Source organism: Haliotis rubra, unplaced genomic scaffold (assembly GCF_003918875.1).
Source record: "Haliotis rubra isolate DU_JTF1 unplaced genomic scaffold, ASM391887v1 Scf128, whole genome shotgun sequence".
Lineage (NCBI taxonomy): Eukaryota > Metazoa > Mollusca > Gastropoda > Lepetellida > Haliotidae > Haliotis > Haliotis rubra.
Window position 1 is genome coordinate 564,630 of NW_025765203.1, and position 24,581 is coordinate 589,210.

Here is a 24,581-nt window from a genome sequence, read left to right on the forward strand (position 1 = left end):
ACGACGTTTCGAGACCATTCAGGTCCCTTCATCAGGTGAACTGATCAGTTCACCTGATGAAGGGACCTGGAATGGTCTCGAAACGTCGTGAGAGAAATTAAAAAAGAAGTTTAATCCATAAAAATATCTTGGACATCAATGTACAACTTCTAAATGCCACTGAAAGACATGTTGAATATTGCCTGTTACGTTATCACTCTGCTGACAAAATTTATACTGTTAAACCTCTTCAAGCTTGACATGTTCTAAGATGACAAATCTGAGTCGCTAAATCTAAACACTAAAGAAGAAATCCTTAAGAAGAATTCCTCCCCCGCCCTTCAGTTCTGAACACACTTTGACAACAATTCCTTATTTCCAATTTATCATCGCTGTTAAAAATGTTAACCCTCATATTTCCTAATGTTCAATGTCACAGGATCTGATGCCTCTTTCATGTTCAATTTCCAAACAGAGACCTGATGAATAATGGTTATGGCACATCTGTCCCCCTCCCAATCCGTCCCTGATTTAGTGGGCTGACATTATACGCCCCCTTGTTTCAGCATCAACCCACGAAATTACACACCGTTACTTCCGGCATCACTACAGTCTGCATCATCTATCATGCAATAATTGAAAGCTTTGTCAAAAATTTCTAAAAGCATTGAATTATTCCCTACAATGCATAACACAACAAGCATAGTAATCACCTAATTTGCTTATATTTACAACAAAGCTGAAATATCAAACGTGGATCTACAAATTGGGCTGAATTTGTTTGTATAGCTTGCTAAACTAAACAACTAATTACAGCTTTTGTGAATAGTCTCAACACATATCTGCTATTGATTGATTGTTAACCTGAAGATATGCAAGAAATACATTAATAAATCAATAATACTAATTGTATCTTTCTAGCAATCAAGTTCCACTTGGTCGAATAAAAAGCTGGCAGTTCAATTTGCTGTCACAGCTCACTATTTCAATCAGGAAATGGAGACATCAGCCTTTTTTTATTGCAACAAGATTTTGTTTTTGGAGTGAAGAAAGCCAACATTCAAATTTCTTTCTACAACAAATATCCCAAGTCATTCACTGCAACATGGTATAGACATTTATCGGTACCCAGTGCAACTAAGTCGCACATAATTCAATTATTTGTATATGTATGTACAGCCTAATTCCCATATCAATATTTCATTCATGCTGAGCTTGAACCTTCCAATATCATACCCATTGTTACATGTGCTACAGAACACGACACTTCCACAATCAATAAATACTCTATCTTCAAAGATTTCCTCAACCTACTTACAACCAGTCAGTCATTGACCTCCAGGAAGAAACAGACTTGTGTGAACATTGAAGTTTCTTGCATTCGTTCTAATGGTGGAACATTACAACTTTTTACACAAAAAAGGTACCCCAAACAACAGGTTTTTTTCAAGATGAGATCTATAAAATGACAAACTGCGCATCTATGTCAGCGACTTTCACAAATAGTCAAGAAACTCTGACATCTATTTGACCTGACAACATCCTTGTGTACTTCCACATTCCATTCAGAATTATTCCCAAAATGTTCTTCAATCCCCAGTTCTCATAAACAAGCCTCTCTGTCTGCTAATCCCTGTTTATTCCAATCTGGCCCCATTCTGGTTTCCACTAAGAAACGTGTGAAGATAGCAGAGTGTTTCTTCCTTCAGGCAAACCAGGCAATACCAATGACAGACTGCCTGTACAAGCACCTCGTCTGGAGAGACTCATCACACTAACAACTTGTTGCAATTCGTATCTCATTCTTGCTCTTCATGCCCCAGACAGTATCGGTTTCAGAACACCGCTTTCATTAATTTGAAGATATTAGTAAATGTGGATGTTTATTACAGTGATCTTTGGTAATAATTACACTGGCTATATACTATTGGCATCAAATATACAGCATCTTATACAGATCCACCACTGTTTTAATCCTACTTGAAGCAACTAAGTGTTATCTTATACATTTATATCAACTATCATTCAAAACTGATCCATGATATTTCACTGATTTCCTTAAATGTATTTTTCCACGAAGGACATTATCTCACTAAATGCAATTTAAGCTAAAACCAAAAAAATAATCACTAAAAAACAAATATATTAGCCATGAATAAATGAAGTGTACCTTTGCAAGTGATTTCTGAATAATGTAACTCCAAACCTAGAGAACTGTCATTACCATGAATATCAAAATATTCATCACACATTCTCTTATGTTGAAATAGATTTTATAAAAAGATAACTTTCTTGCAATTCTTTTGAAGTAAGGCCAAAGAACCATGTGCTTATTTCATTTATTTTCTAAAAATATTTAAAACCTTGGTTTGCCAAAGCGTCAAACAGTTTTGCTGATCAAAACCACATCACTGATTGGACTGTTCATGTAATTATGTTTCAAAGGCATCCTGATTGTTTGGCTACATGCACCAAAGTTAAACTTCAAAAAGCCATTGCAGAAATGAATGTGCTGACATGGAAAATTTGTATGAAAAGGTAATTGACCGATGATGGAAAATATCCGCAAGGTCAACCCAGCTCCATTTAGAGATGTTACTGTGCACGGTGTTTATGCAGCAATTTATAGATCAGGTTGTCAGTAGTAGCAGGTTTAAAACATTAACCATAAAATGATTTCTGAGGATCACAACATTCCACTGCTTGATGGAAGAATTGATCCAAAGCTCAAACCCTCATTCATCCCATATCAAAACCATTGATCAACAGATTGACAACAATTACTCTTTCCTTTCATTCAAAATGACCAAAAATAAATTTTCTGTCAAATTACTGCATACATTTCCCTGCAATCTGACAACCTCAAGAAAAGAATCATTTTGATTGTGTGACAATTCCAAGGCAATCACTGGCTCCTGTGAACTCAAGACCGCTGGTTCACGAGACATGAAACTACTTTCCAAGAGGCTAATTATTTCTGTAACTGTTATTTTCATACTGTGAAGGTCATTATGTACACCAGGATGGCAACAAATCAGCAAAAGTTCTGACAGAAAAAAGTCCATGTGGATTTCCTTCACAGCAACCACCATGAAAATTCCTTAATTTGCCTTGCTTCTTTTCGGCGCTCCTAGAAGAACACATCAGGTAGAAGAATACATTGAATTGATTATCTATCACTTAAATGGGCTCAAGAAGGAGCTGGTGTTGAATGTTCTACAATGATGATGGATTTGCTGTGGTGGAAGACCAGACAGAGATGTATCCAACTGAAACATTGTACCTTTTATCAAAGGTTTATCTAACAAACCACAGCCACAAATCTAAGTAAATTCAAACCTGGACAAGGTGAGTCATTACGCCCACACCTGCTAGAAAGAAATCAACAGCCAGAAAGATTTGAAAAACACTTAAGCATGCAAATTCAATTACAAATGCCACTTGATGTCAATGAGTTGAATTTGTGTAGAAATATATCAGCATCAAAACAGAAAGTAACAACTCCTGATAAATGGTAGTTCAGTAGTGAACACAAACATTCTGCCCAACTTGGAACTTTCCTTTTTAATGTAGCAAATATTAATGGGTATCTATTGTTGAGATTACCTGGAATATTAATTTAATAGTTGACATGAATGGTATCTATTGTTGAGATCACCTGGAATATTAATTTAATAGTTGACATGAATGGTATCTATTGTTGAGATCACCTGGAATATTAATTTAATAGTTGACATGAATGGTATCTATTGTTGAGATCACCTGGAATATTAATTTAATAGTTGACATGAATGGTATCTATTGTTGAGATCACCTGGAATATTAATTTAATAGTTGACATGAATGGTATCTATTGTTGAGATCACCTGGAATATTAATTTAATAGTTGACATGAATGGTATCTATTGTTGAGATCACCTGGAATATTAATTTAATAGTTGACATGAATGGTATCTATTGTTGAGATCACCTGGAATATTAATTTAATAGTTGACATGAATGGTATCTATTGTTGAGATCACCTGGAATATTAATTTAATAGTTGACATGAATGGTATCTATTGTTGAGATCACCTGGAATATTAATTTAATAGTTGACATGAATGGTATCTATTGTTGAGATCACCTGGAATATTTACTTACTAGCTGGCATGAATGGGTATTGATTCTTGAGATACCTGGAATATTGATATAATAGTGGACATAAATGGGTATCTATCGTTGAAATCACCTGGAATATGAACTTAAAACATCTGTGGAATAAAATGTTACCAAATACACCAAACATACTGTTTCACTGAAGAGAAAAGTTGATTATGTCATAGATGCTCTGCAACTATTACATAAAACAATTTCTGTACAACAGTCAACGAAAACTGAAAGCAATAAGATGAATTGGCTCGTTCTTCAAAAACTAACCCCCCAAAACGCCCACCAGAAGGGCAACATTTGGTGTAACTGACCGCTGGTGACATGACAAATACTATACTTTGAACTGTACTGCAGCAATATCATGGCATGTTTATGTGGGCGGGAAAACACTATCTTTGATACTGAAAAACATAAATGGAGCAAACTGAGATTTGAACCAAGAATCAAAGGGTTCTGGCATGCCCAAGGGAGACGACTCTGAACAGGAAAATGCAGTGCCTTAGAAAACTGGGACACCCAAGCACCCTGAAAATCGATGATAAAAATGAATTATTTATACATTTTTCAGCTTTAATCACAGCAACTTCTTTATGAAGCATCGCTTTGTTGATTCCAAGTCAAATAAGAGTGTGTTAATCGATATTTTGCTCTCACAGCAAGTTCTTTAAAGTCAATCAGCATTAAGCAATGGAATGAACGAGCATCTCACTTTTTTGCTTAATCTCAATGAAGTTGAAAGTGTTGATTCAATGGAATAAAACATCCTTTAACACTAAAATATACCAGTCAAGATTAGTTTATTCTCATTCTGAGAATGTCCTCCACAAATATATTATGAACAACAATGTGTACATAAAGATCAAGATATTTATTTATACCAAAATCTGTTCTTGAAATATGGAATGAAACTCTTTAATGATACTGGCTCTAATTTGTTGCGAGTTTAATGTCCACAGTTTCTGTTATGGATACAGTAGCAAGCTTACTCTCTTCAACATAATTGCCTCTTCCACAAGGTGTTAATTCTGGCAGAAATAATTGCACTGTTCATGCATGAACAGAGGCTTTTAGCTAATTACTAATCATCACCAAATGTTTGACATGTCCAGTCATCAAGCAGTCAAATTTCTAAAAGGATAACAAAACTAAACAAAAACATATCAGTAATGAAGAACTGTAGGAAACAATACATTCAATTAGAAAATTAGAAATCTACCAGAAGAAACAAACAAGTTGTTCTGTCTACTGTGAACCCATCCATGTTATTGGATGCATGTACATCAGGATGTCCATGATTCCCACAGGGAACTTTGTCCTGCACTTGGACTCCTGTGCCATATTGGTCCATGTGTTCTGTGATTGTCAAGAGAAATGACAAAGCTGGGAACTGAGTGGTCACAACTGCTGCCACAATGACCACATCTGTCTAAATCCAACCCATCTACCTGTAGTCAAGCTTCAGTTACTATGCTCTAAACTAAGAGTGAAGTGTTCTTCCCCATACATACAGCAAGTTAGTAATCCACTGAAGGCAAACAGGAGGCTGATAGCATAAGTACAATGTATGATGAGAATCATTTCACACATTTAACCACCGCTCAAAATTTCCATCATCCATGGATGGTTGGGAACACTCATATCCCAGAATCTTGACAGAGATGAAGCTATGATGTTCACAAAAGTCCTAATACTTGAGTCTCATTTTTCGCAACCAAATAATAATCTCATAATCATTTGCCAATATAAATACCAAATACTCCATAACCTTAAAAAAAATAAAATACACTTTTTACAAAAAAGTTATCTTGAATGAATAATCACCAGAACCCACACACCAATATTCTGGATAATGCCCATTTTGGACCTGCCAATCCTAAAGTACGTGATTGGCTATTTATGTAAGTCCATTGGAGCACGTAATGGGCAACATTAGAGCCAGGAATAGACTGTGATCAGCCAGGGATATTGCTTCTGTATATAGTCAAATACTCCTTCTTAGCAATACCCAACAGATACCATCAATTCACAATAAGGTCAGTCATCATATAGATGACAACCTTGTATTCATGAGGTCATCTAACAAGGTGGTCTTCAAATCATGACACTTTTTTTTCATCCCCAAACTGTCTCTTCCTATGCTAGTACTGCCAAACCAATCTAAGCCGTGCATAGTTACTGGCTTTCTCATCACCGTCCAAATAGAGATTGATAACAGTAATTATATTTGTGCTTCGATGCATTTTCTGAACTTTCATATTCTTCGATGGATTTTCATCAAAGCTTTTCTTTATCAAAAAGAAATACTACACTACAAGGTTATGAAATATTAAAGTATCTCAAGAAGTTTCCAAAACTGCAGAGAAAAACTGTATATTCATAACAGTATTATCATAGCTTCAATATTTCCTTCGGAGAGATGACTACATTACAGGACTTGTCTGTCATCATGTTCGAACATAAGGGTTTGTTGAGTGTCCTGGTGTCCTTAAGGATTTCTCCTGTGGTATTAAAACTAGGGACCATAAATCTTCAACTTTTAACATTGGGGTCATGATAAGGACTGATGTTCATACTGTCAACCACTGGTTAGCCAGGCAGTCTTGATTTCACAACAATCTTACTCTCATTCTCAGTAATGTCTCTCGTAAAAGTTGTCCACTCATCAATATCCTGGTCTGCCTTGACTCACATTCCTCCAGCCAAATAAATCTCATAATCAACATATCTCATTAGCTGCTTCCCAGCACTATCATAGCCCAAATTAATTACTTTGCTAATTATCCACCTCGTTAATCTCAGTTGACTGGTAATTAACAACACCTTATTCCAGTTCATTTAACCCTGACCTACTCATGGTCCAGTGGAGCAATGGTGTCTTTGAGATCACTTCATCAGCCTTATTGACCACAGATTCTCACTTGATGAAAAATGTCATTGCCCCTTGATGATTTAACGCTAGGACTGTTGAGGTCGATATAAATTAATGTCTACCTGGAGATGATAAGATGCATTCCAGAGAGTCAGGCCTTAATTAACAGAACTACCAAGTAGGATTCTCACTCCATCCCACACAGACATATTCAGGGCCCTGACCTATAATAACTGATAAACTAACTAATTTTAGTTCATAAATACTTCAAAAAGACATTTCCTTAATATATTTGAAAACATTAATGTTCGTGAACTAAACAACAACACTGAAATTATCAAATATGATATGTCAATTGAAAAAGGAAAATATCTCCGACATTTCTTAAGACTGAACAAACACAGTCTATCTTTTGTCAAATGTAGCAAAATTCTTCCGACACTTATAGTACTTATTATTTATTTATGCATGTCTTGAAATTTACAAACATGCAAATATACTTATGCATTAAACATGAAAAGGAACAAATGCTCCTCTGATATTTCAGAAATTGTGTACAGACATATTGTGTTTGAACAACTGATAACAGTGTAAGAAATAAGCCAAAAGTCCAGCCAGACATCAGGGCCGGTGACTTCAAAATGTTACCAGCCCAAAATGGATTTAACCAGACCAAACATGGTGAATTTACTCAGATGAATGGAACATCCCAAAAAAATTACCAGTCCATCGGGCTGGCTAGCTGTAAATTTAGACCTTCCGTCAGAAATCTAGACCGTCTCGGGCGGTCGGACAGGCCTTATTTCATACACTGCTGATAAAATCCTCCTTACGTGTATGATAAAAGCCAGTTCAACTGTCCTCACAATATCTTTCTTTTAATACTGAGATTTTCTGTTACAGGTCTGTTTCCATTGGACCCTGAGCTTTGTGTGTTGTGGGTGACCAGTGATGTGCTGATGTGCACTGCTTCCATCTGGCACATGTGCACGATGTCCATGGATCGTTTCTTCACGCTGAAATACCCCATGAGATATGGCCGAAATAAGACCAAGACTATGGTGCTAATGAAGATATTTTTTGTGTGGGTTGTGTCCATTGCAGTGAGCAGCCCTATCTGTATACATGGATTTATCGACACCTCTGTAGTCTATCACGACGGATTGTGTGTGCCCACACTGAAAAACTTTGTAATTTATGGCTCAATCTTTGCTTTCTACATTCCCCTTTTAATTATGATTGCAACATATGTGTTGACAATTCGAATTTTGTGGAAAAATCAGCGTCTGATGAAGAGAATAGAAAGATCAGACATGCGTCCCCGCCTTACCCATTTAAATCAGGATTACAATCTATCAATCCCGCGTCTGCTGACATCATCCCATGATGCATCTGCTTCAAGGCGTGTCAGTTTCCCTGACAGCTTCAAGTTCAATACCTCATACCTAATGCCTCCAAGACGTTCCATGCCTAAACCAACTCAGTCTTCCAGCCCCACTCAGAGTCCTGAAGCTTCAGAGACAGAGGATGATGAACTGGACCCCAAAAGCTCCACACAGCTCCTGGATAAAAGATCCCAGTCCTACAAGTCCCTTTGCCGCCATGGAGAAGACAACCTCATGCTCAGATCTCGTTCTAAGGAATCAATCTACAACCCTTCATTTGAGGCTTCTGATGATGAAAGTATCATGGACAGAACAGAGATGAAAATTAGATGTACCAGGAACTTTTTACAAGTTCCATCTCTGCCGTTTAGTCGACAAGGTCGAGGACATGCTCTTTATAATGCTGTATCGGACACCAAACTGGATTGTCATAGCAAACCTAGTTCTCAACCAAGGGCACCATTTCATCACAGTGCCACAGGACTGGATAATTCTGTGGATTACAAAACACGGGAGTGGGATAAGAGGTTTTTCCAGATCCAACAGGAAATGGATCAGTGTCTCCAGGATGCAGAAAAGGAGAAATTCCGGAGAACCGACAAACCAGAGCTAATATTCTGTGAGGATTTTGTTCGTTATTCCCTTAAACCTTTGTGTCACTCTGCTCCCAATACCCCTTTGAGGTCAGGATTCATATCAGACTCAGGGGATTCACTCGATGACAAGGATACTAAATCTACATCGTCAAGTTCAGATATTATAACTATACACTTGACATCACCTAAAAAATCCAAAACTTCTAGCCCCAAAAGCCTAACACCAAGAAGCCAAAGTCCACTATCCCTTCAAAGCCCCAATGGCGGGCTACCCCAAGATATGATCAGTAATCCTCCTACGGATCTACTTTCTCCTGAGGAGGAACACATAATGAGTGAATCAGGTGACAACAGCGCAGCTGAGAGTGACGACCAGCAAGGAATGAGACTAAAACAGCGGAATAAATTTAAGAAAAGTTTCAGAAACACCCTTCGTATGAAAACACGACCAGTGATAAAGCACCTTTTATCAAAGAAGACAGCCACAAATGAGAGAAAAGCTTCTAAGGTTCTAGGGATCATATTTTTAGTGTTTGTGTTCTTGTGGACACCATTCTTTATCGTGAATATACTGTCTGTGACGTGTGAGCCTTGCATGGAGAAAGTGACAGCCACCATGATGTCTGTGTTTCTGTGGATGGGCTATGCAGCCTCTCTTGCCAACCCAATCATATACACCATGTTCAATACAGCTTTCAGACGGACATTCATCCGGATACTCACATGTAAGCTGAAAAGACGCACCTCCAAGTACGCCTCGAGACAGCATTCATGAGTTACACCACTATGATGAACACTGACAGGAGGAATACAATGACTGTTCTTATTAAAGACGATTCAAGATGACTGAGATAGGAACATAGGTGTAAGGCTCAATCAAGGGATCTCAACAGATGCTCTACTTAAACTGCTTATCTTCTTTGTCTATCAAAATAATGCAGGGATTTATCTGGGACTGGAAGACAGGTGGCCTTGGAAATGAAATGTGCGGTAGGGGGAGTGTGAGAATTAGAGCGAGTGCGAGACAGAGAGCGAGAGAGTTTAGTTTTACGCCGCTTTTAGCAATATTCCAGCAATATCACGGCTGGGAACACCAGAAATGGACTTCACACATCAAGACAGAGAGAGAAAGATGAGAATTGTGTTCAAACTTGGAATTTCCGTTAATCAGTATTTTCTGAACATCAGAGGCATTTTACATTGCATTAAATACCAATTTTTCATCTTCCTGTTTATTGATCCTGCTGCTTGAGAGACATAAATCCCTTGCAAATCCACACCATTGGTTCACAACTACCAGTATGATAGAGTAACATGAATTTAAAATTCCACTTTAGAAACATTTACTGACATTTTCCACAAGCGAATGTCACCTCTGAGACAGTCCAGATAAATCCCTAAAGCTTCAATCATAAATGCCATAAATAATCAAAACATGAAAACTGAAAAACATGAAATTCCAACAATGCTGTAACAACCAGTTAACAAACATGGATTTCAAAATATTTCCATCTTATTAATCGGTTATCACAAATAGCATGTTCTACATTTTGAATATTTATGGCATTAGGACAGATTTGCATTTGTGCCAAAAATTGGTAAAAATGTTTTCAGATTTTAAACTGTTTGTGGCTGTATTGAAAAATATCATTATTTTTTTCAAGTGTAAAGTATCTCTTGAAAGTCCTATTGGTCAAACAAGTTGCTGTTAAAACCTTCTGTTGATATGTCAAGTTTCATTGTTGATTGATTCACTTATATCCATTGTGTTTTGTTACATATTGTTTATTGCTATTTATTGAATATAATATACACAAACAATCACACCATGTTTACACCACTATGAAAATATAAATCATCCAATGGAACAGTAAAACCTTTCAATTAAAATTTTAGTAAATGTTACCCTGGTTGTTGACCAAAGATAATATTTTTGGATTATAGGAACTTTTTTCATCAAACGTGTTAACATTGTACATACTTGGTGGAATTTCGTTATTTAACTGATGTGTACTCAATATTGTCTGTTGTAATTGAACAATGTGCCAAGTGTAACTCTATTAATTATATCTTGCAATTTCATAATTGGAAAAAATAAATGTAATTTTTTGTGAAAACATATCTGTACCGTTGTGCTAACTGAAAGTCAACTAACAATTGAAGTACAGAAAAATCACTGAGATACTGGGATTTTTTAATATTTAATTTACCAATTTGTGACAGAAAATACTGAAAGTGCCACAGTTGTTTTGTGTACCAGCACCCTGGAAATATGCTCTGAAATACTGTTACTGTAGAATTCTCATTGGGCTGAACCAACAGACCAGTATCAGTGGCAGTTAGTGAACAGGTGAGCATACAGAGATAACTGTTGGCAATTTGTGATCTTCAAATACTAGATAGTAACTGAGGAATGGCTGGTTACCCCATACCCATGCATAAATCAGTCACCCTATACTGAAGCAATGGTCGATTGTCAAACAATATGTTGAGCAAAAATGTGATCTGATATCAAATGCTTCTCCTAAATATATTTTGAACATTGCATGTAAACACAATCACAGTAATCATCATCATGTACAACTTACAGCTTTACCATTTAAAGAATATGGTTATTAATCATATGAAAAAAGTGGTTTCTGACTGCGATGGTTTGTGAAAATACACAATATTAGAAACAAACTTCATTTGATTAATTGATTATTTCTGTATGAATACCAAGAGTAATGAATGAGAACATAGCAACCATCAATAGCTATGACAATTAGCGTGTTGCAGTAAAGCAGAGATAAATTGTATCAGACATTACAGTCTGTCAAATCGGCACCATTCTAAAGAACCAGGTTTTGAACAAAAGCAGTTTGATAATACATGCACATGATCATTAGATTTCACATATGTAAATGCATTTAACTTGGACAAACCAGCCACCAAACAAAGAATTCAAATACTGCATTTCAAATTTCAATTTCATTTGAATTCATTGAAAAAGATTACGAAGCTGAAAGGTTACTTTAAGAACATGTATCTCTGGAGTTATCAGAGAAAAAACATTCATGCAAATAAGTTTACAAAATATGCTTTGCGTGGTATCAGTGTTTCTCTATGATGAGAGATAAATGCTAGTTTTTCTTGAGGAAGCAGTTAAGTCAACTCCATAAAGATAAGTAGGTAGTACACAACTCTCCATAAACACACAGTATGAGGCCTTCAGGCTGATAACATCATCCCAAACAGGAAGCCCTGGCCACTTGAAGCATGAAATACCACTACAACTGTGTCATCATCGTCCTGGTATTAATGGAACATGGGGCTTGCAAGTGAGCATAGAGATAACTTTCCCTCATCACAAGATTCAGGCCCATTCTACTATCTTCAAAAGTTATTCTTTCATGTTTTCAAAATTGTGAATTCTGAATTATTGGAAATGTCAATATGATTTCTGTGAACATGTTTTAAACGTAAATAAATGAGGACGAAAGTCTATTTTAAAACAAATGCCATTTATGGCAACAGATGATATCCTTGCATCACTAATCATTCACTGAATGGACAGCATACGACTTAATCATGTTGATTGGAAATGTAAAATCTAATGCACAATGAAGTTGATCCTTTTTTCAAGACTCAGAAAATGATTCCATCATTTGAAATATGCTCAAATCTGATGGTATTTTCCATTCCAGGTCTATACCAACCTTGCAAAGAGCCCCATTAGTTTTCATTACCAATTACACCACCTACTCACGAACATTGTCTCCATATGCTGATGGTATAACTTTATGTGAACTATTTCAAACAGGCTCAACAATAATGTTTCTCGGCACATTGCCAAATAGGCTGTCATCATCGTTATGACGACCAAAATACACTAATGACATACTGGTAGCCTTGGAAAATAATTGATAACCACATTTGGGTAAACTTGAAGAGAACCAAAACTAATCTTCAATCTAATACAAACGAGGTCATTTAAAATCCGTTTTCACAAGGCTATGAAGAACCCATCTTCTTCCTGAAGTATGTGGGACAATTTCTGATGGAAGTAGGAGGTCACCATGTCCCTTGTGTAAAATATTGTCAATAGAGAAATAAGAGGAAATGAAAAAATGATATTGATAGTGTTGAGCTTAAATCTCCTGCCTATCTGTCCATGCAGGATGGGCCTGTTGTGTGCACCTGTTTACTCCGCAGACGCAATGAGATTACGGCAGCCATTTGCAAAAAGAAAAACACCTGACTTTTCAATCTCCAACTGACTTTAAATTCATGAATTCTTGAAGATAAAAAAGGCTTTCACGTTACTTTTGGAATCTAACAACCAACCTCTTGGTTGACACTGCTTGTACACCCAAAAAAAATATGATAATTATGTGATACAATGAAAAGAAATATAAAATAATTCAACCAGCTGCTTAGATTAACACTTCTCTGATTGAAAAACTGAACTAAATTGGCTAAAATGTCAAATCACAATTCAACCTCAGACATGACTATTCATTACAAGTGCACAGTACACACAAATACATTCCATTCCTCAACACAACGCTATGCTCAATACATTGTTGGTCTGAGCAATGTATGGTTATGTTCTCAGCTAAGTCAGGGTGGACCAGACAATCAAGTGATAGACATCCCAGGCAATGATCTAGACAATGTGATGACATGCATCAAACATGTTGGTGACCCTGAATACCGAATCCTATAGTCACCTCGCACAAGCATGATCCTACTTTAACACATTCCAACCAAAGTCATAGTGCTAGGTTAGCTTAGTGGAATGAGGCCACCAATGCTCATCTGATAACTTCAACAAGGAACTCTCTCCAACCTCTTTGTAATATCTTTAACATACTATGTAGTGACTCAAGGTAAAGCTATAGCTTTCCAGACGATCAGCTACAGTGTTGTCTTGTTGGAAATACAAGAAGTCGCGATCTAAACGACACATGCATGTCGACACACCTATATGTGATGTTGAAAACAGTTGTCAATACTATTCAAAAATTCACAAGATTTTTCCACTAAAAATTCCTGTTTACATCAGCTCTCTGTGCAGCTAATATGCATGTAATGCTGAAAGGAGTGAATCGGAGAAAGTCTTTTTATCAGAAGTCAAGCATACCATGCATCACTTACATTCCCTTTGATGTACTTCAGTAGAATTTTACATCAGTTAGCCATAATAGATGTAAATCGTTAATAAAGTTCCTAAATTCTTCAAGAACTGATTATGTTTAGATATCTTATTTCAAAGATGGAAACACATCTTTTGCTGAAACTAGCTGTATAGTGTATCTGTTTAGAATCTTGATCTCTTATCTTCAGTCTTTACATTTCCCAAGACTTATCAAGTCATTAATACCTACTTAAAAGAAGGGCAATTTATTCTAACTGCCATCCTTAACTCAATGAAGGAAGTCCGTGTAATCAAGTGATGGTTCTTCAGTAAAAAAGAGAAAAACCATCAGACAGGAACAAGAGCCATTCCTGAGTGAAATGACCACGACAGGTAGTGAAAATTTCATCAAGAACACTCAGAGCCTTTCATACAAAGTGGAAAAATTGGGGGCTTTAATGGGGCCATTTTACCAGCAATAATCTGATAAGCACGAAATGGCGGCAACATTCTTCTTCACTTCATTATTTATCGTCACAGAACAGGTACCTGTGCATGGTCACCCAAAACAGGTGTAAACAATAATCTGCCTTCCTGCCTTTATAGAAACCTTCAATAGTTTGAAAGTAATTCTCTTAAATCAAAGACAGCATTACACCAACACTTAATGGTTAAATATGTGCTGGATTCTCAGATCCCCTGCATTGAAAAATGCCATTTGAAGTTCAGTTATTTGGGGGTTAAATTATTCCTAATGGATACCTGAGTTGTTAACTGTTATATCGCAAGCTTCCATGAATAATAGTGTTTACCTGCAATATTGCACCTACTGCATACATTCAACAGAAAATCATCATTTCACATTCAACTGCAGTCTCATACATCGGGAGCTATGCAAAGTATCAATTATTCCAGAACACCTGCAAACTTCAAAACACATATTAATTACCACCTGAATTGTCCCCAAGTAAATTCTCTGGCTGATTTTATTCAATATGTTTTTCACATGGTCAGAGCAGAGCTCACATTTCACCGACAGTTTCAAGTCTGAATTTCAACCAGACATACAACAGCAAATATGTTGTCAGGTAATCTGACACGCAAGCAAGCAAACAATTACAGCACATTTCTTCTCCATGAAAACAATACGAATCCACCTCCTAAATAGTGGAAAAATATACAGAGTAATTTTTCAAATATAATCAATTAAACTTCTTTCAAGATAGTTAGAGAAATCTTCAGCCACGGAGCAACCCTTGAAAAGTTCATCTGGCATAAGTATTTGGAGGTCATCGAAATGATTTACTATTCTCTCATTCTCACAATCACTCATTCTCTCACACTTGAGCAAGCACACACATGGACATGCACGCACATGCACACACACAAGATTCATGCAAATACATGATGTTTATGTGAGTGAGTATGGTTTTATGCCGCTTTTAGCAATATTCCAGCAATATCACGTCGGGGGACGCCAGAAATGGGCTTCACACATTGTGCCCATGCAGGAAATCAAACCCGGGTCTTTGGCGTGACAAGAGGACGCTTTATCCATAAGGCTACCCCACAGCTCCTATAATGTTTATGGATGGATGTGAAATGTGAAATGGAGAGGTTATCAAACATCCTCCATATACTGGACAGATCATAACCAATGGTGAAATCATGAAAGCAAAGAAATTGGATAAAATATCATCTGTCATGTCTGCAGTGTTTAATGTCAAGCCAGAATACAAAGAGTTTATATGGTGGAGCTTCTGGTCTGGATAACATTACTGTTCCAGTTTCACAGACCTTCAACATTACTAACACTCATATATTTAGACAGATGACTGGCAACACACAAGTAAACAGGAATCTCCAATTTTTCAGATAAGCAGGTCCATTAAGTAAGAACTTCAAAACAGGCAACTTGATGACAAAAACACAAAACATAACGCATAACAATTTGTATTCAGAATGTTAAACCAATAAAACATCTTTAAATGCTGCCTGCAGGTTCCTTTATCAGTTTGAACAAATGTCACTTCCTTTTTCTGCCCAAAAGCAAAAGTCAGTCATGGATTCAAGGTGAACATACTGACATGCATATCGGTTGAGAACCATAATGTTACAAAATCCCTTAACATGGAACAGATTTTTAACATGTTAATTTGTTATTTATCTCTGCACTCAACAACATTTGAAATGTCATCTGGTTGAGAAAGTTTCAGATATCCAAATTCAAACAAGGTAGAAACCTAAAAACGTCTCTTACCAGTTAAACATGTCATTTTCATAATCTTTGGAAAATATATATTTATCTTTCCTAACAATACTTACATAACCATAATGTCTTAATGTAAAACAAATAGGTGGATGTAACTTCCCTCGGAACATTATGTTAAAACTTTTGGACTTATGAATATATTCTGATGGTATATCAGTTTGGTATTTGAATCCAGGAGACAAAAGTTTCACTAGCATCACTAGTAGGCTTATAAATGTACGTCATAACAATTTGTTCTACGGAATCAGCACAGTAGGATTCAGAGCAAGTGTACTATCATCAAATATGATAAAACGCGATATGCACACACATTTAAATCTAAAGAAAACCTAAAAAAACGTCTTCCACCAACCATGACAAATTGACTCATTTCCTCTCCTCCTTCACAGTGTTCAGTCACTGTCAATCTGTGAATGGAACCAAACACTTCTCGAGGAAAGGTCTAAAGCTAATCTAATCACAAACACGGAGCTTGACAAGAAAATGTCTGTCTTTTGGCTTAACCAGAAAAGGCAACAACTATTATAACTTGACCTCTTTAAATATTGATTTCCATTAGAAAAATCACATTTTTTAGGTGAAAAAGTCATTTGCAATCTGCCTATTACTGCTACTGGTAGGACTGTGGCTTTAAGCCTTATACTTGCCAGTAATGAGCTATTAACCAAGAAGGGCATCTTCATATTGCTAGACCCAACATGCAGACATCTACAGTAAGAAGAGCATTATTTATTACACTGAAAACTAATTCTTACAAATTGATTTTCCAATTTTATCTCTTAAATCTCATTATACCAATCAATATATGATGTGGGTGGAATAAAAAAATGGTCATCTTAAAAGAAATTATACCCTAAAAATAAATCAGATTAATTATAATCTGGCCCAGAGGGTTGTACTAGAAATATGTTGACATTCAGGGCCATTAAAGATGTGTGTGTCTTTGACAAGATAGGATCACATTTCAGTCTCTGTGGAATTCTTATTTGCCATGCAAACTGTAATAAGATTTTTTAAAAGTATTTCAGTCACATTTTACTATCTCAGCTTACTGTGGGAGGAAAGGCACACAGGAGATCCACAAGCCATGGCTGACAAGCAAAAGGGCATAGTAGGTCGACTCTTTGATTGGAACTCATAGTGTAATGCTGCAGTTTTGACCACGGCACTTGACCCAGAATCCGCTGGATGAGGCTACAGTCAAAATTGACCCAACAGGTCATCTGCAATGCATGTATCTCAATTTTTTGTCTAATCATTGGTGTTATCATGACATGACCACGGTCCACTTGTACAAAGCTATCTTAGCGCTAATAAGATCATAACTCCCATACTTTAACATCATCAAAGCGCTAAAATCGCTTTGTGGATCCAGGTGAGTGGATCCAGGTGAGCTCCAGCATCTGGTGACATCATCAAATACTAACACCTACCTGAACAGGAGGAATCCAAGGGCAGTCACAGCAACTCTCCGGACATCGTCGTTGACATCACTGACCTGGTAAACACACACAAGTAACCATCATTAATCAACAGGATATATTTACCAGTATTCAAGTTAGGTAGGTGATAGAAAATATGTATTCTGGCATGATTTTGCCAGATACTCAAGTTTGACTATGTGCTTCCTGGTACACTGTAGATAGGAAACAGGATCAGGAGAGATACATGGAGTGAAAGATAGAAACAGTGATGGGAAGGACAAACAGATGGACAGTTGCAAAATGATTGACAGCTGCTGAAAACACACTGATGGGAACTCCATATACAGAAGCCTCTGCTTGGTACGAAACTTTGGACTTCCTCAAAGGACAAAAAAAGACTAGTCATGTGAACTAACCTGAACAGAACATTTCTATCTGTGAACTATTTCCCATCTACCCAGGAGTAAACACAGTTGTCCAACATGGCAATGTCTTGGTTTAGATTCCAGCAGTAAACACAATTGTTCAACATGGCAATGCCCTGTTTAGGTTTCATCAGTAAATACTTAGTGTTCAACATGACAATGCCTTACCTCAGGTTCCAGCAGTATATACTGTTGTACAACATGACAATGCCTTACCTCAGGTTCCAGCAGTAAACACTGTTGTACAACATGGCAATGCCTTACTTCAGGTTCCAGCAGTAAACACTGTTGTACAACATGACAATGCCTTACCTGAGGTTCCAGCAGTAAACACTGTTGGACAACATGACAATGCCTTACCTCAGGTTCCAGCAGTAAACACTGTTGTACAACATGACAATGCCTTACCTCAGGTTCCAGCAGTATATACTGTTGGACAACATGACAATGCCTTACCTCAGGTTCCAGCAGTAAACACTGTTGTACAACATGACAATGCCTTACCTCAGGTTCCAGCAGTAAACACTGTTGTACAACATGACAATGCCTTACCTGAGGTTCCAGCAGTAAACACTGTTGTACAACATGACAATGCCTTACCTGAGGTTCCAGCAGTAAACACTGTTGTACAACATGACAATGCCTTACCTCAGGTTCCAGCAGTAAACACTGTTGGACAACATGACAATGCCTTACCTCAGGTTCCAGCAGTAAACACTGTTGTACAACATGACAATGCCTTACCTCAGGTTCCAGCAGTAAACACTGTTGTACAACATGACAATGCCTTACCTGAGGTTCCAGCAGTAAACACTGTTGGACAACATGACAATGCCTTACCTCAGGTTCCAGCAGTAAACACTGTTGTACAACATGACAATGCCTTACCTGAGGTTCCAGCAGTAAACACTGTTGGACAACATGACAATGCCTTACCTCAGGTTCCAGCAGTAAACACTGTTGTACAACATGACAATGCCTTACCTGAGGTTCCAGCAGTAAACACTGTTGGACAACATGACAATGCCTTACCTCAGGTTCCAGCAGTAAACACTGTTGTACAACATGACAACGCCTTATCTCAGGTTCCAGCAGTATATGCTGTTGGACAACATGACAATGCCTTACCTGAGGTTCCAGCAGTAAATACTGTTGTACAACATGACAATGCCTTACCTCAGGTTCCAGCAGTATATACTGTTGGACAACATGACAACGCCTTATCTCAGGTTCCAGCAGTATATGCTGTTGGACAACATGACAATGCCTTACCGCAGGTTCCAGCAGTAAACACAGTTGTACAACATGACAATGCCTTACCTCAGGTTCCAGCAGTATATACTGTTGGACAACATGACAATGCCTTACCTGAGGTTCCAGCAGTAAACACTGTTGTACAACATGACAATGCCTTACCTCAGGTTCCAGCAGTATATACTGTTGGACAACATGACAATGCCTTACCTTAGGTTCCAGCAGTATATACTGTTGGACAACATGACAATGCCTGACAGATAAAGAGACAAGATTGATGAGTGAAGTATGGACGAGTATGATGTGAAGGACAAATGGAGGCCGAGATTACATTCTGTCAGGTGAAGTGATTCTGGTAAAGACAGCAACTGTTTACAGGTAAACTTGGTTACAGGAGTGAGTGAGTGAGTTGGGTTTTATGCCACATTCAGTTTCAGCAATATTCCAGCAATATGACAGGGGGACCCCAGAAATTTAGTGACAGGAGCAGTGATCTACAGGTCAACTGCCTATGGTTTGGGTTAAGACAGCAATGACTTTCCAGTCATCTGTATTTGGTTCAAATGACAGAAGTGTGGTCGCTTAAATCACTTGCATTATATCAATGACATATTCCCTGAATGTGTGTTGTGCTAGCTGTACAAAGTTAAATGAAGGACGAGGTAGGAAAAGTGTCTTTTATGGCCTACAGGATCTATTTATGAGTAGGAGAACTTTCAAAAATTGTTATGAGCATTTTCATTCATTCATCCCTTGCACCAACTTCCTTCAAAGTAACGCTGCTCCACTCCAAACACATGTACTAAAAGGCTCACAGAAGCTCTATATTTTCCCTAAAATCACATCGCTCCACATTGGAAATAGCTGCTGTTGAAGTTAATAAAAATGTAATTTTTTCCTTGATTATAGCCATATTTGTCTGAAATGCTCATACCAATATTTTAAAGTTTCCAGTGGGCAAAAAAATGGCCATTACCATGCCTCCCCCATTACAGACATGATTACACAAGCAGCTAGTTCTTCCAATCCAAGTCAAGGTTAAGTGAGATGGCAGAATCTATCTTTAAAGTTCTTGTCTTGTAACCTTCATCGCAAAGCTAACAGAACAATGTTTAGGTTTCCATGGCTCTCAGAAATGAAACTGCTTTGTACACAGCACAGTTAAACTTTCAAGGTTTCTGTAAAGTGGTCAAATCCTCAAATGGAAATATTCCTAAATGGAAAGACAGACATATAGTCCTCTTAATGGGATGATGAAAGAACTGAAAGACAGATATATAGTCCACAGAATGGAATAATGGATGAACTTGGAGACAGGTGTAAATGTATAATCCACTGAATGGATAAACTAAGAGACAGATATATAGTCCACAGAATGGAATAATGGATGAACTAGGAGACAGGTGTATATGTATAATCCACTGAATGGATAAACAAAGAGACTGATATATAGTCCACAGAATGGAATAATGGATGAACTAGGACAGGTGATATGTATAATCCACTGAATGGATAAACTAAGAGACCACAGAATGAGGATATAATCCACTGAATGGATAAACTAAGAGACTGATATATAGTCCACAGAATGGAATAATGGATGAACTAGGAGACAGGTGTATATGTATAATCCACTGAATGGATAAACTAAGAGACTGATATATAGTCCACAGAATGGAATAATGGATGAACTAGGAGACAGGTGTATATGTATAATCCACTGAATGGATAAACTAAGAGACAGATATATAGTCCAAGAATAATGGATGAACTAGGAGACAGGTGTATATGTATAATCCACTGAATGGATAAACTAAGAGACAGATATATAGTCCACAGAATGGAATAATGGATGAACTAGGAGACAGGTGTATATGTATAATCCACTGAATGGATAAACTAAGAGACAGATATATAGTCCACAGAATGGAATGGTGGATGAACTGGGAGACAGGTGTATATGTATAATCCACTGAATGGATAAACTAAGAGACAGATATATAGTCCACAGAATGGAATAATGGATGAACTGGGAGACAGGTGTAAATGTATAATCCACTGAATGGATAAACTAAGAGACAGATATATAGTCCACAGAATGGAATGGGATGAACTGAATGGAGACAGGTGTATATGTATAAACTCCACTGAATGGATAAACTAAGAGACTAGATATATAGTCCACAGAATGGAATAATGGATGAACTAGGAGACAGGTGTATATGTATAATCCACTGAATGGATAAACTAAGAGACAGATATATAGTCCACAGAATGGAATGATGGATGAACTAGGAGACAGGTGTATATGTATAATCCACTGAATGGATAAACTAAGATAAAGTCCAAGAGACAGATATATAGTCCACAGAATGGAATAATGGATGAACTAGGAGACAGGTGTAAATGTATAATCAGAATATAAACTAAGTCCACAGAATGGAATAATGGATGAACTAGGAGACAGGTGTATAAGATAATCCACTGAATGGATATAAGAGACAGATATATAGTCCACAGAATGGAATAATGGATGAACTAGGAGACAGGTGTATATGTATAATCCACTGAATGGATAAACTAAGAGAATATCCACTGAATGGATAAACTAAAGAGACAGATATATAGTCCACAGAATGGAATAATGGATGAACTAAGAGACAGACAGGTGTATGGATGATAGTATAATCCACTGAATGGATAAACTAAGAGACAGATATATAGTCCACAGAATGGAATATGGATAACTAGGAGACAGGTGTAAATGTATAATCCACTGAATGTATATAGTCCACAGAATGGAATAATGGATGAACTAGGAGACAGGTGTATATGTATAATCCACTGAATGGATAAACTAAGAGACAGATATATAGTCCACAGAATGGAATAATGGATAAACTAAGAGACTGATATATAGTCCACAGAATGGAATAATGGATGAACTAGGAGACAGGTGTATATGTATAATCCACTGAATGGATAAACTAAGAGACAGATATATAGTCCACAGAATGGAATAATGGATGAACTAGGAGACAGGTGTATATGTATAATCCACTGAATGGATGAACTAGGAGAAACTAAGAGACAGATATATAGTCCACAGAATGGAATAATGGATGAACTGGGAGACAGGTGTAAATGTATAATCCACTGAATGGATAAACTAAGAGACAGATATATAGTCCACAGAATGGAATAATGGATGAACTAGGAGACAGGTGTAAATGTATAATCCACTGAATGGATAAACTAAGAGACAGATATATAGTCCACAGAATGGAATAATGGATGAACTAGGAGACAGGTGTATATGTATAATCCACTGAATGGATAAACTAAGAGACAGATATATAGTCCACAGAATGGAATAATGGATGAACTAGGAGACAGGTGTAAATGTATAATCCACTGAATGGATAAACTAAGAGACAGATATATAGTCCGCAGAATGGAATGACGGATGAACTGGGAGACAGGTGTAAATGTATAATCCACTGAATGGATAAACTAAGAGACAGATATATAGTCCGCAGAATGGAATAATGGATGAACTGAAAGTGGACAGTCTCTGAATGGAACATCATTAACTGAGAGACAAATGGAACCACTGACAGATGAGGTAATGAAGGATGAATGGTACAATATTCAGAAACGTAAAACACCTGGCCAATGAGTAAGCGAGTGAGCGAGTTTTACACCAGCAATATTCCAGCAATCCGGCCACTGAACAAGCACAGCAGGTGTGTTTTGTGCTAATACTGCATGACCACTAATGCATTCAACCCTACAAAGATACAAATCCATTACTGATGCCATAAAATTGGCCATTGAGTGATGTTCAGGACATCTTCCCAGTGAAACCAAATGAAGCTCATGGTCTAAAACCCTCATAAACAGTACTACCATCAGTAACCATCTTTTCAGTACACCACCTAACTTTGTCACCAATTGTCTTCAAGTTCATCTCATTCTAATCAATGACAAGGGCATGGCTGCTTGGTTCTAATGTCTGACTTACAGATGAGGCAACAGAATAATGTATTGTTTCATGTAGCATGTCCATAACAGATATGTGGTTTTAGATACCGGTAATTAATTTTATTTCAATTTATGTAAATATTTATTATTTCAAACTGCAGGGTTCAAATTAAGGAGAAAACAGAGTTCTGATTCAAACTTTCCCAAAGTCATTCTCAACATAGGCATCATAACAAGAACTGAAGTTTATTCTCAACATAAAATACTGCAGAAGTTATAAAATGGGAGAAAAATTAAAAAGACCAGTCAGTAACATTAGGGAGAATATCTGAAAATAGCCACTTAGTTTCTCTTTATCTTGTTTCAAGTTAGAAATTATTGTTTCAAAAAGTCTAAAAAAAGTAATAACATTTTTCAAATCGAAAAACAACGAGTCTGTGGTGTCAAATTCAACATTCTGTAAGTCATGGTAGATTTCATCTTAACATTTCCAACCTTCATTGATGAGAGAAAGAAGCAGCTGACATTTCAATCTTTCATATTAATCACAGATAATAAATGCACAATATCTATTCATCTAGCTCATACAACCCTCAAAAAGTATGAAATTCAAGACAGAACCCGAGCTGGACACAAGTTCAACATCTCATTGTCATTAATGTAGCATTGTCTTAACATGATCTGATTAATGGCAGCTTCAAGTCTGCTGCTCTCTGCCAGGTACTTCACAGAAGAACAGCTGTCATAGCTCCATCTCATGTTTCAATTACAGCCAACACACAATAGGGAGTGTCATGTTGTCACTGATATGGGGAGACAGAATGATGGGAAACCCTGAGCCAAGCTCAATGCAACCTGATAATTTTGTATATCTCATAGTCGAGAGGTATTTTTAACTATTAATTCACTGAGTACAAATATATATTCACATAAATATCAATGAAGAATGGTTTAAATTGAGAAGGAATTTCAAAAGATCTGTTATAGATGCAGCAAAGAGATCTTGGTTGCACTGACGAGATGACGAAAGTTTGCAAAATCAAGGAATGATTCTGACTCCTCCAAGCACCAATGTCTGAGCTAGGTAAGCTGACTGGTACAAGATGATGAAAATTTGTGTAA

At 37.0% G+C, this 24,581-nt stretch overlaps 2 protein-coding genes across 2 annotated transcripts in view; one reads left to right on the plus strand and one right to left on the minus strand.

Annotated features, from left to right (window-relative positions):
- LOC124266754 overlaps positions 1 to 11,117 on the plus strand; it is a 37,561-nt gene extending 26,444 nt beyond the window's left edge. Inside the window, 2 exon segments of the mRNA XM_046701541.1 lie at positions 7,904 to 9,729; positions 9,732 to 11,117. Of these exon segments, the coding sequence (XP_046557497.1) occupies positions 7,904 to 9,729; positions 9,732 to 9,827 (1,922 nt within the window). The 3' untranslated portion in view covers positions 9,828 to 11,117.
- Positions 1 to 24,581, minus strand: part of LOC124266753 (26S proteasome non-ATPase regulatory subunit 1-like) — a 297,670-nt gene that overhangs the window by 243,144 nt on the left and 29,945 nt on the right. Inside the window, 1 exon segment of the mRNA XM_046701540.1 lies at positions 17,806 to 17,870. Coding sequence (XP_046557496.1) covers positions 17,806 to 17,870 — 65 coding nt within the window.